A 16,552-nucleotide genomic window follows, 5' to 3' on the forward strand; every position below is an offset into this window, starting at 1 on the left:
GTATTACTAAAGCACCTAGAACAGGGCTGCTCCATAACATGAGCTTCTTATAAACGATTCCCAATACTTGCTGTTGATCTTCAACTCTGGTCTCTCAACCAAGGGCTCTCATCCTCATGTCCAGAAGAAAGGGACCTTTAGGTGAATTTTCAGGGGGGAAGCCCCTTCACTTAAGCATTTTCCAGCATTTCCAGCATGAGGCCAGCCCTAGCTTTGGGATGTTCCTGGGAGAAGTTCCCAGCCGTGAGCTCACCTGGGAGTTCTAGCTGGATTAGCAGGGGCATGCCCTCCATTATGAGATCCTCAAAATCTCCATTGCTGGAGCTTCCCCTCTCCCCTTTCCCCCTTGTGTGCTGGGGAAGTGACTCAGGGCTTCAGACATGCTGAGTACCTACCCACCCCCACCCCACCCCCAGCTCCGGAACTTCCCTAAATAGATCTTTGAACATAGGCTTTGAAATAATAATTTTAGTTGAGTAAACTATAGATTGTTTTTTAAGAAGATGCTAATTTTTTTTTTTTAAATGTCTTCGTGTATCTCCATGTAGGCATGCCCAAAGAGACTAGAAGGTGTCTGATACCCTGGAGTGAGCTACAGGTGGTTGTGAGCCCCTCTATGAGAATTAGGGAACTGGAACTCAGGTCCTCTGCAAGAGCAGCCGGCACTCAACATTTTCATGAAAATCTTTAATTGGTTATTGTTTAACTTTCTATCTCTTATATTCATTCTTGTTTCAAGACATTGGGGATTTAGCTAGAGATGGAACTCCCTATAATCTTGCAGTACTTGGGAGGTGGAAACAATTCAAGACTACAGAGAGCTGGAGGCCAGCCTGGGATACAAGACACTGATCTACTCCCCAACCCCCACCACCAATTTAGAAAATGGATCTGCTCTTTCTTTGAGGTAGTAAGTGCTTAGGAGGCGGATATTCCTCTCTTCCCCCATCTCTAGCCCAAAATTATCTGTAGTGTTGCATATGGCTTTAGAAATAATAGGGGTTTAGTAATTTGTTGTTGTTGTTTTTGAGACAGGTTTCTCTGTGTAGCCCTGGTTGTCCTGAAACTCTTTAGATCAGGCTGGCCTTGAACTTTTAGAGATCTGCCTGCCTCTGCCTCCCAAATGCTGGGATTACGTTTACTAGAAATAAAACCAGCACATTTACAACAGGCATCATAGAACGTGCCAGTAGTTGATGGGGGCTCCTCAGTGTGTGGGAGGCCAGGTCTCAGCATGGTTCAGAAGCCGTGAGTGTTGAGATTGTGTGTGCAATTTCTCCCCCCCTCCACGGCAAAAACATCCCCCAGAGACTTGGAAATACTCCTATATTCCAGTTCTCAAATCCTCCCCTTGTGTTCTTGTGTCTTCAGGGAAATTTGGGGGTAGTTTGGGGCTAGAAAAAAAAAAAAAAAAAACCACTGAGAAAGTGATGGCTGTTAGCCTGACTGGAGTAATATCAGCTACTTTGATTTATGCTTCTCTGTCTGTCTGTCTGTCTGTCTGTCTCTCTCTCTCTCTCTCTCTCTGTCTCTGTCTGTGAGACATGATCTCCTGGCATAGCCCAAGCCGGCCTACCTTCAACTCTCCACTTCCCTGCCTCAGACTCCTGAGTGCCCAGTGGTCACTTCGAGAGTTTACAGAATGTCATGTGTTTTATAACATGACACTTCTCAGATTTCAGTGGCCATGTGAATTGCCTGAGAATTTTGTGAAAATGCACTCTGATTTGGCAGACTTAAGAGGGGACCCTTAAGATTTGAGGTAGATTAAGTCACCTGAGGACATTAAAAACAAAAACAAAAACAGACTTATAGCCCCACCCTCAGTCACTGATGGGGTGTGGCTGGAGGGTGTCTGGATGAAGTTACCCATGGGATTCTCACCTGCAGCCAGCTGTGAGCCACTGCACCATCAGGAAGTACTTGCCTAGAGGTATGAGAGTACCGAAGGAGGTGTTATGAGAGCTGGAGAAATATGGGGCACATACGGCCTCCTCTTGCAGAACACCTCAGTTTGGTTCTTAGCATCTACGTTAGTTCCCAACCACTTGTAACATCAGCTTCAGGAAATCCATGACCATCTGTCAGCCTCCAAGGGCACTGAACTCATGTACACAAGCACACACACACACACACACACACACACACACACACACACACCCCACATTAAAAAAATCAAAGTGGTAATGTGTCTTTTTATTATGGTTTTGTTTTTCCTTCTCCACTGGACCCAAGTTTTGAAGGCATTTCTTTACTAAGCACCGTCTTATATTAAAACAGTATCTGGCTGGGGGTGTGTGTGTGCATGCCTTTAATCCCAGCATTTGGAAGGCAGAGGCAGGTGGATCTGATCTACACAGTGAGTTCCAGGAAAGGCTCCAAAGCTACACAGAGAAACTCTGTCTTGAAAACAAACAAACAAACAAACAAACAAACAAACAAACAAAACCCCCAAAACCCTGTATCTGTTTTCTTGCCTTTCACTAAGCTCCATGTCGTGGCCCTTCACACTTGCCTGCCAGTGTGCACCAGCCATGATAGCACCCATGAGCATCAGCTCCAAAGGGGCCCAAAGCAGTCTTCCCAGCTTTCCATGGCAGGCATGTGGTTTCCATGGATCCTCTTGGAAGCGTTGGGAAGAGCTCCCCAACCCTTGCTGGTTCTCTCTATCAGCCCAGTCTTCTTAAGATGTGTGATGTCAGGTTGTGTCACCCTGGAGACAGGCCTCACCCGAAGCTCCCAAGGGTGGAGGGACATCCAGCAGTCTGCAGCCATGCCAGTTTTACCCCCTTATCCAATCTCTGGATTATCATGTGTCTTTTCCACCCCGGGGAACAGACTTTTCCCTTATCCCCCCCTCACCTCATGAGCTGACATTTGTGTGGGTTGGGAGCTTGTGCTAGGCAGAGGGGCGCGGAGAGGGGGGCTGTCAGTTGCCTTCTGAGAAGAGCTAGTTTGATGGTTTTTTTGTGATGGTAGGTGGGGTCTACGGCTCTAGAAGAGGCTAATGAGTATGCCATCAAAGATTTCTGGGGGGGGGCGTGGCATCTTGAGAGAAACGGGGCAGAGGGCTTATGTATTTATTCATTTATTTAGGTAATGGGAGGGAGGGAGAGGGAGGGGAGAATTTAGTGGGTGATTCAGTTATTGAAGCTGAGTCAGATTGGGCAGGAAGGATGTCGGAGGCCTGGGTCAGATTGAGAAAGGAATTGGAGATTCACCCACGACTGGTGAGGCAGCAGGAAACGCATGGCGGTGGGGGTTAAGAGAGTAAAATCCAGCCAGGGTGGTGGCGCACGCTTTTAATCCCAGCACTCAGGAGGCAGAGGCAGGCGGATCTCTGTGAGTTCAAGGCCAGCCTGGTTTACAGAGCGAGATCTAGGAGAGACCCTGTCTCAAAGAAAGTCTGTAAAACTTGCTCTCCCTGTGAGGGAGGAGAAAGTGTTGGCAGGGAAAAGAACTCTCTTGAAGCTGAGGCATGCACTGAGTTGGAACTGATAGAAGGCATGTTAAGATAGATACGTACTACCTAGTGCTTCTTAATGTCCAAGAAGGAAGAGAGTGTGGTCTCTGGATGTCAGCAGCCAGTTCTGAAGAACCTTTCTGTGCACAGGGTTTCTCACGCCATAGGTTTGCATGTACCTGAAACCCTGCAAGAAGTACAGGAGAGGAACATGCATGCAGACTTTAGAAGAAAAAACTGGAAGACACACAGCAGTCAGGGGAGCTTAAATTGTATCAATAATTAAATGAAAGTAAAAGACTGATCATTTCAGTACAGGGTGGAGATTCCCAGGCTGGGCTTTCCCTACATCAACCAGCTGCTGATAGATTCATCATCATCATCATGATTATCATTATCATCAGTTTTTTGAGACAGGGTCTTTCTGTATAGCCCTGGCTGTCCTGGAACTCACTCTGTAAACCAGGCTGGCTTCAAACTAAAAAAGATCCACCCACCTGCCTCTGCCTTGTGAGTGTTGGGATTAAAGGTTGGGATTTTCATTTTTTTTTTTTAAAGAGTTTGCCTGACTGATTCCCTAGAGCTATAGTTACAGATGGTTGTGAGCTGCCATGTGGGTACTGGGAGTCAAGCCTGGGCTCTCTCTGGAAGAACAGCCATCTCTCCAGCCCCTGCCTTTTAAATTTTCTAGATTATCCTGATTAGTTTTTGCATTTATTTCCTGTATATTTGAGTTTGACTACACATACATGCACATACATGCACACACCTCGGCATGTGTGTGGAAGGAAGAGGACTATTGGGAGTCAGTTGTCTCTGTCTATAATGTGAGTATTGAATTTAGGCTGTCATCCTGGCAGCAAGCACCTTTACCTGATGAACCTTTTTGTTGTCATTGTTTTTTATTTTTTATTTTTATTTTTTTTAATTTTGAGACTGAGTTTCATCTATCCCAGGCTGGTTCAAAATTCCACGTAACTGAGGATGCCCCTGACCTTCTGGTCCTTCCCTCCACCTTTAAGTACTAGGATTATCTGTGTGCCTCCATGCCTGGGATCCCATTCTTTTTATAATACAGTAAAAATTTAAAAAATTTTAAGAGGGGCAGTGGTGGCCCATGCCTTTAATCCCAGCACTTGGAAGGCAGAGGCAGGCTGGTCTACAAAGTGAGTTCCAAGACAGCCAAAGCTACTCAGAGAAACCCTGCCTCGGAAAACCAAAAAAAAAAAAAAAGAGAGAGAGAGAGAGAGAGAGAGAGAGAAGAATTTTAAAAAGGAAAAAATTGTAAAAAAAAAAAAGTTAATGCTTTATAAGGGGAAAACCCCCTTCTTGGTGGACCTCAGCAAACCACTGCCGCCTCCACTTTTCATCCCTGTCATCTGATCTGTGGCTTTCCTTTTGGGAGGGATTTTAGATCTTAAGAGGGGGCAATTGGGCTACTTTCCCTTTCTTTGAAAATAGTGTGTTAACAGAGATATGGGATGTTACTGAGGGTGGTGGTGGTGGTGGTGGTGGTAATCCTCCATGGTCTTCAAGGCTGCTCCTGTCTAGCTGGCTACCCAGGACATTTATGAGATAGAGGAATTACTTTAATTAATCAGAAGTCTATAGATTAAACCAGAAACATGGAATGGGAGGCTCCAGGCCTGGCTGGGGCTGTGGTTCAGCTGTGGAGCCATCGCCTGCTGTGCCAAGGCATTGGATCCAGCCCCAGGCACTGCGTAAACAAATGCGTAAGAAACAAACTCCCCACAAGAACTCTGCCTTAGTCTCTGCCGTGGTCATCCTGTTGTGGTAAAATACTCTGATTAAAACAGCTTAGGGAGAAAGTTTTACTTTTATTTTTACATGCATGGGTGTTTTGCCTATTTTTGTGCACTGAATTCATTTCTCATACCCTCAGAGGCCAGAAGAGGGCGTCAGATCCCCTTCTGATAGTTGTTAGCCCCCATGTGGGTGCTGGGTATTGAGCCGTGGTCCCTTGGAAGGTCAGCCAGCCAGTACTCTTAACCACTGAGTCATCTTGCAGCCCCAGAGAGAAAGGGCGTCTTCTGGCTCATGGTTCAAGGATCTACATCCCTCGTAGTATGGAAATCACAGCAGGAGGAGCCTGGAGCATCTGGTCACACCACATCGATAATCAGGAAGCGGACAGCTCCCTTTCTCACATACAGTCCAGGGTCCCAGTCAGGGAGGGCATAGTGCCACCCACAGTGTGCAGTCTTTACACTTCAGTTGTGTTGAGGTAATCACTCCCCTTCAGGTGCTCCCAGAGGTGCATTTCCCAGGTGATTCCAGATTCTGCCAAGTTGACAGTTACACTAACCATCATTGACCTCTCCACTCACGTGCTTTCCTGGTACTAAAAGGTCCCTGGAGGTTGGATCTGGGGGGGTTGATGTTTGTTGGAGCAGAAAGGGGCAAAGAGGAAAGGAGGTGTTGTGGGCCATTCCAACCAACTCTGGCCCCATTGAGCCGGAAGCACTTAGGGATCTTCCAGGCCTTGGCTGACGTCTCTGCGGGCTCTGCCTCTGTAAGGGTTTCATCTCCCGTGTGCTGCCTGCCTGCCTGCTCTTGTGTAGCGTCTTATATAAAAACACAGGGAGCCCACACTTCTTTTAGTGCTGACTGTGACTGTTAAGGAAAACACATGACCTGGTAATGTTTAGTTTTGTGGTATTCAGATTCTTCATGATCTGCTAATGGGAAACACCCCTTGAGTTCCGCCTCCTGCAGAGCTGCCCAGAGTGGAAATGATGAATCAACGTCTCCTTCTTCTTCCTTTCCTGGTCTCCTTTTTGGTTGAGAACACGTGGGTTTCTTCTGTGGGGAAACGGCTCTTGGCAAACCAAAGGCACCGGCTGTGGTAGTGTGATCTGGGTGTGTCGTGTGGACTTTGATGGCACAGCTCTTGTGTGTGTGTGTGTGTGTGTGTGTGTGTGTGTGTGTGTGTGTATCAATTCCTCTGACTTTACAATCCTTTCTGCTCACACACCAGGGATCCAGACTCAGACTCCAAAGAAGGGAGCAGATGGGAGAGTAAACTTCAGTTTGATATCGTTATTACTATTTATATTCCTGTGGTCTGGGGTGTGCTGCAGTGCCCTGTGGAGGTTAGTCTGTGGGCCTTGCTCTTTTCCCTTTCCTTAATTCAGGAAGCCGGACTCAAGAGTGCCAGGGCTGTGCTCTGAGTCGTCTCCAGAATTTACAGAAAGATAACAAGTAGTTACTACCTATTGCTAACATCGTGAAGTACCCGCCGGAGAAGACTACTCGGACATGGGTTTAATTAAGGCGATAGTAAGGTTTTTAACGACACTGAGTGTTTGGGATCCCAGTGTAGCATGGAGCCGTTCTCAGGATGAGCTTTTCAGCACAAAAACTATATCCTGGGCTGAAATACTCAGTTAACAAGATCAGTTAGCCAGAAGCAGAACTACAGAAGCCAAAAGGCAAGGTTAGTACATTTAGAGACTTTCCCAGAGCTATGGGCTTTGGATTAGATCTTTTTTCCTTCTTGTCCATGTGTCCCATTTTTCAACCTGAATGGTACGTTCACCATGGAGTCAGCTGTGCCAAGGTCTGGGGCCTGTTGCGACACTACCACTTTTCAGAGGTGGCACCTATCCCTTACCTTTATTTGCTTATTAAGGGATGGACAGACTGATAGACAGAGGGTGACTGACAGATTCCTCTGCATTGTCAAGGTCATAAATGAAGGACTGAGGGATTGCCGCTACAGTGTGAATGTGATACTTTTTTTTTTTTTTTTTTTTTTTGGTTTTTTGAGACAGGGTTTCTCTGTGTAGCTTTGCACCTTTCCTGGAACTCTGTAGCCCAGGCTGGCCTCGAACTCACAGATACGGAGTTTCATTCATAGGGATGCACTGATGTTGATGTCTCAGTTTTAAAAAGCATACAAACATTGAGGAAGCTGGTGAGGGATATGTGGGGGATCCTTTGTAACCCTTTCAGATACATAATCATAGTTTTATTCTATTAATTAGAGACAAGACTCATTATGTATCCCTGGCTGGTCTTGAATTCACAGAGATCTGCTTGCTTCTGCCTCCAGAGTTTGGGGATTAAAGGATGTGCTCCCAATCATGCCTTTAACCCCAGCACCCAGGAGGCAGAGGCAAGCAGATCTCTGTGAGTTTGAGGCCAGCCTGGGAGCTAGCCTCTTCACAAGGAGAGCTTGTTTAAAAACTATGTGGGCTGGGCATGATAGTGCAGGCCTTTAATCCCAACACTCTGGAATGCAGAAGAAGGCGGAACTCTGAGAGGCTAGCCTGATCTACATAATGTATTCCGGGACAGCCAGAGCTACATGATAGAGAGACCCTGTCTAAAACCAAACAACCAAACCAAACCAAACCAAACCAAACCACTAACAAATAAATAATAAAAATAAACTTTCTATGTATGTTGTTGATGGAACAGATAAGTGAAATTCTTTAATTGCCTCAAACTTACTGAGATCCACCTGCCTCTGCTTCCCAAGTGCTAGGATTAAAGGCGTGCACCACCACCGCCCAGCTTGAGTTCCTCTTTTTAAATGATGCAAATTTACAAGCCCTTTCTCTGTAACCCGTCAGGAGATCAGATTTGTCTGAGCTTCTGGTTGTCCTCCTTTCCTGTCCTCCTGAACACCTGGGAGGCAAGGCGTGAGGGCTGTGACCGGTTTGCTACCTGGATGTGTTTAATGAGGAGCCATGCACGAATACTCATTGAGTTCCAGGATTGAGACTCACCCGCCCTCTGGAGAGAACAGTTTCTTGGAAGTGGTATCGTTCTTAATCCTGGAGCAAGCACCGTTTAAGATCGATTTGGTATGGATTAGAGGCTTGGTGTTCTGTGTTTTTTTATCCACAGGAGAGGGCAAGTAGAAATGAAGTGAGCGAGTACTGTTTGTAACAAAGAAGGCATTTGGGGTTGGGAGGAGGGGGCGTTTGGAAATTAGAGACCTGGAAATAGATTTCTTTAAAACCTTCTTTGCCTTCACACATACTCAGACTCCCAAAGGAACCCCAGTTTGCAGAGCTAGGTGAAAGAGTTGAGGGGTGTGTGGAGCCAGGGCCATTTCCCCTGTGTCTCGGGCCTGCGGGGAAGGCGTCTTTAACCCTCTCCACGAGCCTCGCCTCCCTTTCCCTATGTCTGTTTTGGTTTTATTTTATACTTTAGAACCTGGAACACTTGTTTTGGCAAAGTGATTTTGACCACATCCTTTTCAACTGTAACATGTTGAAATGAAGTGGCATTTCTTGAGGAGATTTGACCTATGTAGCTTTCAGGCCATTTTGGTTTATAACACTCACATACATGCCCATTGTGGTATAAATGGATATACTGAAGTATTTTAGAGTGATGAATAAGGCAAACTGCTTTTAAAAAAATAGTGTGTGTGTGTGTGTGTGTGTGTGTGTGTGTGTGTGTGTCTTGGTGGATGTGGTAGTGCAGTTCCATAGTCCCAGTACTGTGGAAACAGGCAAGAAAATCGATACAAGTTCTAGGCCAGCCTGGTCTACATAGCAAGTACTTTGGAATGTTTGAAATGTGCATCTAAAGGTCTGTTTGTGTGCTTCATCAGATAAGCAGCGGAGTATTCAGTGATAGCTCTAATTCCCTCTCATTCTCTCCCCCTCTCCCCCCTCCTATCCTTCCTCTTATCTCTCCTCTCTTCTACCCTGGTTCTCCTCCACCTGTTCGTCTTTCTTCTCTTCTAGCTTTTTGGGACAGGGTCTCTTGAAGCCTAGGTCCCTCCAACTGGATACATTGCCCAGTATGGCTTCAAACTGCTGATCCTCCTGATTTAGTGAATGATGGCTTACCTATTTATCATTTTGGGGCAAAATTAATTTGAGTTGGTGATTATATTTCAGATACATCTAGCTGGGGCTACCGAGATGCCTTGCCTGACACGCACAAGCCCTGGGCTTGAAGATGGATTGCATCTACTGTGTGCAGTTAGCATTCCATGCGTGCAAGAGTTATTTTTAAAGCTCATTAATTTAAAGAGCTAATGAAAAGGTCCTCCTGGCATTCAGGAGGTACAATGATTGCCCCACTCACCTCGTAAAGCTTGCCCTCTTGGCTAACCTGAGCACCCTGGGCCCCTCCCTGTGGGAGTAATGGATTCAGGAAAGGTAGAAATAGAAAGTTGTTCTTTTGTTGTTGTGCGAGTGATATACTTTGCTGTCCCACCATAGCTTTCTATTACTACTGGATAGTAAGACAGCGCTACATTCAAATTTTTAATGACTCAATTATTAATTAGGACAGAGTCTTATATGTAGTTTTGGCTGGCTTGGAACTTACTACATAGTCCAGGCTGGCCTTTAAGTGATCCCCCTGCCTCTGCCTCCCGAGTGCTGGAACGAGGGTCGTTCTCCATTTGTGACAGCTGGGGCTTTCTCGGGGGCTTCCGAGATGACTGCCAGAGAAACCGTGAGTCTAGTCAAGATATGATGGATGTTGTAGTGTTGGGTCCAACTTCATCAGAAAAGCCAAAGGATTCTGTGTTCACCTTCATTTCCCAATTTGACCTTGGGTCCCATACAATGGTGGTTGGCAATAATAGTGCTGAAACTGGCCTTTCTTCACTCACACAGCATCCACTGGGGTGACTCCTCCTGGACTTCTAGTTTGTGAGATTCACTTCCATTTTAGATTATTCTGATTTACATTATGAATAAACCACTCAGAATCTAGAGACTATCAGATCTACTCCAAATCATATTCTATCTCTATGGGGAAATATTTGCTGTTTTTTTATTGACATATTTAAATTGTCTCAACAATTATCATTTGAGAAGAGTGCAGTTACTTGCTGATATTTATTTTGTGGTGTGGTAATCAAACACTGGGCCATTTTTGTATGTTAGGAAAGTTCTGCTAAGCCACACACCCAACTTGAAAATAAATTTAAAAAAAATTGCTTTAACGGAATCTCACTATGTAACCCTGTCTGGCCCAGAACATGGAGATCTGCCTGCCTCTGTCTCCTGAGTGCTGGGTTAAAAATATATGCCACTGTGTCCAACTCAGGACCCGTCCCCCATCTTGTTAAATTTTTACTTCTTTTCTTTTAGAACAAACCTGTGCAAGATAAAACAGGAGTATAAATAACCCTGTGTAGAAGGAAAGGCTAGTTTTCAGTATATATACCTTGCTCTTAATTTTAACACTAATGACATTTATAGGCCATTCCAAATGGAGATTTTGAATGATGTTTTCTCTAGTTTTATACCTGAGACTATTTTGTTATAGAATCAGTGACCATAGTTGGCATATAAGTCCCTTATAAAATGGTTGAGCATTTTCATATAACTTAGGTATATTTCCTGATTTATACAGAAAATGATATATCTGTGTGTTTGTTTATTTCATGAGCTGTCTCTGTAGTCCAAGTGAGCCTTGAAATTTTGATCCTCAGCTTCCCTGGTAGTTGAGCTTGCTGGTGTGAACCATGGTACTTGGAGGAAGATATTTTCATAACATCTTTCTCAATCATTCAAAAGGATATTTTACCTACTCTTGTATGATTTTTTTTCTAAATTTTTATTTACTTATTTTTATGTGTATTCGTGGGTGTTCGTGTACCAGGTATGTGCCTGATTCTCGCAGAGGCCAGAAGAGGGCTTCAGATCCCTTGGCACTAGAGTTGCAGTGAAGAGCTGGGATTTGGGTGCTGGAAATTGAACATGGGTCCTGTGGAAGAGCAGCCGAGCCATCTCTCCAGCCCCTCCTGCACGATCCTGTACCACCATGTTTTGTCATGTGGAAGCCATTGCTCCCTAAGTCAGGCAGGTCTTCTGAATCATTCACTGACACCATGATCTGCCAGGAACGCCTTTTGAGTACGGGAACCTGTTTCACTTACTGTGGCATTTGTAAAGTTCCCCCAAGTGCTTGGAAGCTTAAGCTTTATCTTTTGCAATGAACACAGGCAGTTGTTTTCTTTGGAGGACTTGCCAGATGCCCAAGTCAGAAGTTTGTGACTTGTTCTTTCAAGGAAACAGGGCAGTCCACGAGAACACAACTAGTTCAGGTTGGCAGCTAGCTCACTTTTACAAGTGCTTCCCAGTTCAGAACAGTGCTTCGTGTGCACCTTCCATTTGGTCACAAAGAAAGGAGGAGGAGGAGGAGGAGGAGAAGGAAGGAAGGAAGGAAGGAAGGAAGGAAGGAAGGAAAAAAAGAAAGAAAGAGAGGAAGGAAGGAAGGAAGGAAGGAAAAAAGAAAGAAAGAGAGGGAAGGAAGGAAGGAAGGAAAATGAAGAAACCTCACTTAAGATCTAGTGAAAGGACTAGTTACTTCGTTAAGGGCATGCCTAAAGCACACGTGCTCTCCACTAGCGTGTGTGAAGAAAGCAGTGGCCCCTGGCCTCATTTGCCGCCTCAGCCCTGATTCCCCCGAAGGTGTCGGTCGATCCTTCCCCGCCATCAGTGCTAAAGCCAGCGTTGTCTTGTGTTATTCTGAGAATGGTTCTGACCTGAGAGGGGACTTCCCGGGAGTCGAGAGACCTGGCCTTGTAGTCTGGGTGCCGGACCTTTCAGTCTGTAGTGACCTGAGCAATAAATAGACAGCGTTGAGTCCCTGTGGAGCCGGGAGCGCACCGGGTAAGAGTGTCGGCTCGGCATTACTCTTAAGGCTTTCCCGCGCCGGCAGCAAGCTGGTGCTCGGCGATGCCGAGTCTTACCCTGCCTCTCTGCCCATCGTAGTTCTTAGCCGCTTCCCAGGCAAGGCTTGGTGCCTTTCCTGATGTCCGAGTTGGACGCAATTTCGATTGTACTTTCGGGCGTTTATTGAATCGCTGTTTTGCATCATGGTTTTTGTTATGGGAGGGAAGCAATTCTTTTAATTTGTTAAGGGACTTCCCCGAGTGCTTGTTTTCTGTGTAATCCGCATGTTGCCCCAAGAGGGAAGTCGTTGTGTAAACACTTGTCTCCGAGTACTAAACTCAAAACTGAAAGCAAAGTTAAAGCAGTGTTGCTGGCGGATCCCTGATGTTTCCGATGGCGAGCCCCGCAGGGGCGGCCAGAAGCAGCGAGGGCAGTGCTCGGCTGCCCGCTCCCCGCTCAACCCCGAGGCTCCAGGACGCCGAGGTCCTAGCCGGAGTGCCGGGGTCCCCGGAGCGCGCGTTTGCACACGGCGGGGCTGGAGGCTGCGGCGGCCGAGCGCGCTGCCCTTAAAAGGAGGCGGGCCGTACCACCGCAGCGCCCGCGGGGGGGTCCCGGCGAGCTCGGGCACCTCGAGGGGAGCCGAGGACCGCGCGCTTCGCCCTCGAAGTGCGAGCGGACTGCGAGCGGGGAGCCGGCGGCGGGCGGCGGGGACGCGCCCCGTGGTCTTCAGTGACCCGAGAGTGCCCCGGGGCGGTGGGCAGCGCCGGTCCCCGGGCTCGAGCGAAGTGCGGCTCGCCCGGCGGCCCCCGGTGCCCGGATGTCCGTCAGGCTCGGCGCGAGCCGAGGCTCCGGGGGGCGGAGGCGGCGCTGAGGACGCGGAGCCGAGGACGCAGCGGCCGGGAGCTGAGCGTCCGCGCGGCTGGGGCGTCCGCTGGGCAGCGTCGCCGACGGCTGCGGTCGATGCGGAGCGCGGCGCGGGCGGAGGGCCCCGCGGGGCGAGGGCTCTGATGGACTCGGGACGCCGGGCTGTGTGAGCCGAGCCATGGCAGCCCACTCCAGGTGAGGCGGGCGCGGGGGGCTCCCCGGACCGGTGAGCGGCTGCGGGGGCCGGGGCTGGGGCGACGCGGGTGGGGGGACCGGGGCGGGGACCGCACGAAGCCGCTGCTGGGTCTCTGCTATCTCATCTCCGAGTGTCAGGCAGTGCAAACGGGTGCAGAGGGACCGCCCGAAAAGTTAAGGTTCAAGTTAAACCTCCGGCTTCTGCCCCCAAAGAACTGTTACTTTTCGGCAAGTGAAGTTGGTTTCACTCGTCTGCCGGAGCCTGGGTTTTCATGAAAGTGCCCTGTGCGCTCTTCTGTCGGTCTCCTAGTTGCTCCTTCGGTGTCTTGAAAAGAAACTTGGAAGTACACTTCATGGAAAATAGAATTCGCCCCGGAGAGGGTGGGGGAGGATTTGCCTGGTGAGTAATGAAGATTTTCCTGCTAGAATGTACGATTCCACATAAAACGGCGCTGCCAGGGTGAATCTGCTGAGTAGGCAGAGGCCGGAATGCGCTTGGTTGGTGAAAGGGAGCGTGGCTAATGACCCGCAGTTGCTGTCAGAGGCGCACTGTGCACCGCAAGGACCCCGAGTCCTGCCTTCCCCGGGGTTTGCAGGTTTTGAAAGGAATCTTAAAAACCTTGACCTCGCAGCGGTGATTGCCTAAGATTGAAGCTGTTCAGTGTCGTTGCATTTCGGTCGTGACGGCAATTGGTGGTCGGGGAAAAAGGGGAGGCGTACCATTTTTAAAACTTTTGCCAGAAAGTAGTGTGGCTGCACAGGTTTACGTTATGCAAAGGCTCTTCAAGTATCCTACTGGATGCGGCATAGTGACTTGGAGGTGGATCTGGAAGCTGAGCCGAACTAATTTTTTTTAGTCCTGAAGACTCGGATCGTGGAGAGCTGTAGACGCGTGAACGTTGGAGATTGAGTCGATATGACTTGAATTTTTCTAAGAGATAAAAACTTTCTAGGAAGAAAACTTCTAAATAGAAAACGTCTTGAGTGATGCCTACTTTAAAAACAAATGTAATATTCTCAACTCAGCTTGAACTTCTGCCTCCATTTTACTGTGGGTTTGAAGGTAGGGGTTCCTAACTGAGCAAAGGGGTAGAGGAACAGAAGTCGAGTCTATAAAAATGTTTGTTTGCATGGGCTCTATCTCCCAAACCCCTACTCTGCCAGTTCTTGAGCTCTTGGTACAAGCAGAAACTGTAGATTTTCATAATGCCATTACAGTTACTACAGGTGTCTTAAATCTTTCACATTTACCACTTGTTTGAAATTAAGAACTGTTTATCTTCTTTGCTATTTACACTATTACTTTGTCAACGATACATCTCGATAAATACTCTCCTACATAATTTGTTTCTTTTGTGTTCTTAACTAATGGATTTTGTACTAAAAGACACCCTGACGGTGCCATTAGTGACCACACTGCCTCCGGAGCCCATGGCACAAAACCTGAGGTGAAGGTACCTCTGTAAAATAGTTAACATTGGCAGTATGGGGATTTGAACTCCGGTTGATTGTTCCAAAATGCCTGAGCCTTAAACTAATGTCAGACCTAAAATGAGATAAAAGATAAATTGGATAAATTGGATACTGTGTGTGTCAGACGCAGCATTGACTGCTGTAATTGGATTACCTCTCTGGTCACCTAAAATAGATAAGTGCTTTATTATCTGCATTTGGTAGTTAAGGAAACTGAGGCCTAGCCAGGGTGTTTCTTGCCCAAGGTCACACAGGTGGATCATGCCTGCCCCCAGATGGACTGGGTAGCCGCTACAGTGTAGCACTCCAAGGTCACACAGGTGGAACATGCCTGCCCCCAGATGGACTGGGTAGCCGCTACAGTGTAGCGCGCCCTGCCTCACTGTTACCTCTTCAGTTCTAGCTTTGCCTCACTATAAGAGCTCATAGAATTATTTCTGCTAAGATTGCTCTGCTGCAAGATGTTATCATCGAAGTTGTCAGTGCGGCTGCTCAATGTATTAGCAAATTAAAATAGGAGGTCCATACATTATTTCTGGTCCATACCTGGCCTGGCCACATGCTCCGGAACTAGGGACAAAACTACAAGAGGGCATTATCTCTTGTTTTCTGAACGTGCATGTTGAGAGTGCATGCCATACTGTAACTATCCCTTCAGTTACACTTTGAATGTAGCCTGAGCTTGTGAAGACATCCTGCTTTGCAATAGAGTAGATAATCTTGGAGATTCAAAGAGAGGATGTATGGAAAAGATTCAAATTATTTTTGGATTTCATCAAAACCCCAAAGTCAGGCCAAATTTCTGTGGGAAGTGCTAAGAGAAATCGAAGCCGCCTTTGTGATGCCAAGGCCATGAACACGTGTCACGAAGATGATTTGTTTGCTCTTGTGACAGTTAATTTGGATTGTCAGGCTCATTGGACTTAGAGATACACAGCTCACTGTTTAACCACCTTAGTTAAGAGCACTGGCTGCTCTTGCAGAGAACCCAAGCTCTGTTGCCAGCACCCACAAGGTCGCTCACAACCATTGGAACTAGAGACAAAACCAGGAGATCCAGTGCCCCTTCTGACCTCTTTGGACATCAGGCAGTCACTGAGCACACATCCATACAGGCGAAAACACAAACAATAACCATCGAAAATCCCAACAAACTGGACCACAAGTAGTTTCAATGTGCATAGACATGATTGTAGGTGGGAACCTGGGGATCCGCAGCAGGCAAAGTGATTGTAGGAAGCAGCCACTTCTGACTTCATGCCAATGGGAACCGGCTGTGCGGTCCCTTCTCTGAGTGGCTCCTCAAGGCAGGACAGTGTTGCTCTCTTTTGGTGTTCCTGTATCAGTTGTGAGTGGTGGCTCAGTATTTCTGGGCTCACAGGCAGCTTTGAAACCAAGATTATATGCTCCTCCTCCTACCAAATCCTGAAAGTAGGTTATTAATCTTTGTTTGGCTTTGTCGTTAGCTTTTGGTGATTGGTTCCTTCCTTCCTTCCTTCCTTCCTTCCTTCCTTCCTTCCTTCCTTCCTTCCTTCCTTCCTTCCGCTATGTATCTGACTGTGCTGGAACTCACTATGGAGTACAGGCTGGCCTCAAACTCATGATCCACCTTCCTCTTCTGGGTTCAAAGGCATGTGTCACTGTGTTTGGTAGTAGTAGATTTCTTAGAAATGGAAGACATTTGTTAACTATTACTTGGGAAAGAAATTGATTTATTTAGGCTGAGAGTTGGGAGTTAGTCATAGCAGGGCATATACTATGTCTCAGTCCAGTGTCGGCTTTCTCTGGAACTTGTAAACATAACACACCCTGAAAACACTTCCTGGAGAGAACTGGTAGGAGCTTGATTTCTTCATCATGAAACGGTTACAGAGTCTCTTCTATGTGGAGACTGTTCTTTATGGAATTATAGAAATGAGTAAACTGACATCACTGG

General features: G+C 47.1%; 1 protein-coding gene across 3 annotated transcripts in view; it reads left to right on the forward strand.

The window, feature by feature from the left end:
- The window catches only part of Aff1 (AF4/FMR2 family member 1), a 165,134-nt gene that overhangs the window by 49,647 nt on the left and 98,935 nt on the right, over window positions 1–16,552 (forward strand). Inside the window, exon 1 of one of the 3 annotated variants that reach the window (XM_028867300.2) lies at window positions 13,031–13,143. The exons of the other annotated variants lie outside the window; for them this stretch is intronic. Coding sequence (XP_028723133.2) covers window positions 13,127–13,143 — 17 coding nt within the window. The 5' untranslated portion in view covers window positions 13,031–13,126. Of the gene's footprint in view, window positions 1–13,030; window positions 13,144–16,552 lie in introns of those variants that run through there. 3 annotated transcript variants of the gene reach the window in all.

Source organism: Peromyscus leucopus, chromosome 10 (genome assembly GCF_004664715.2).
Source record: "Peromyscus leucopus breed LL Stock chromosome 10, UCI_PerLeu_2.1, whole genome shotgun sequence".
NCBI lineage: Eukaryota > Metazoa > Chordata > Mammalia > Rodentia > Cricetidae > Peromyscus > Peromyscus leucopus.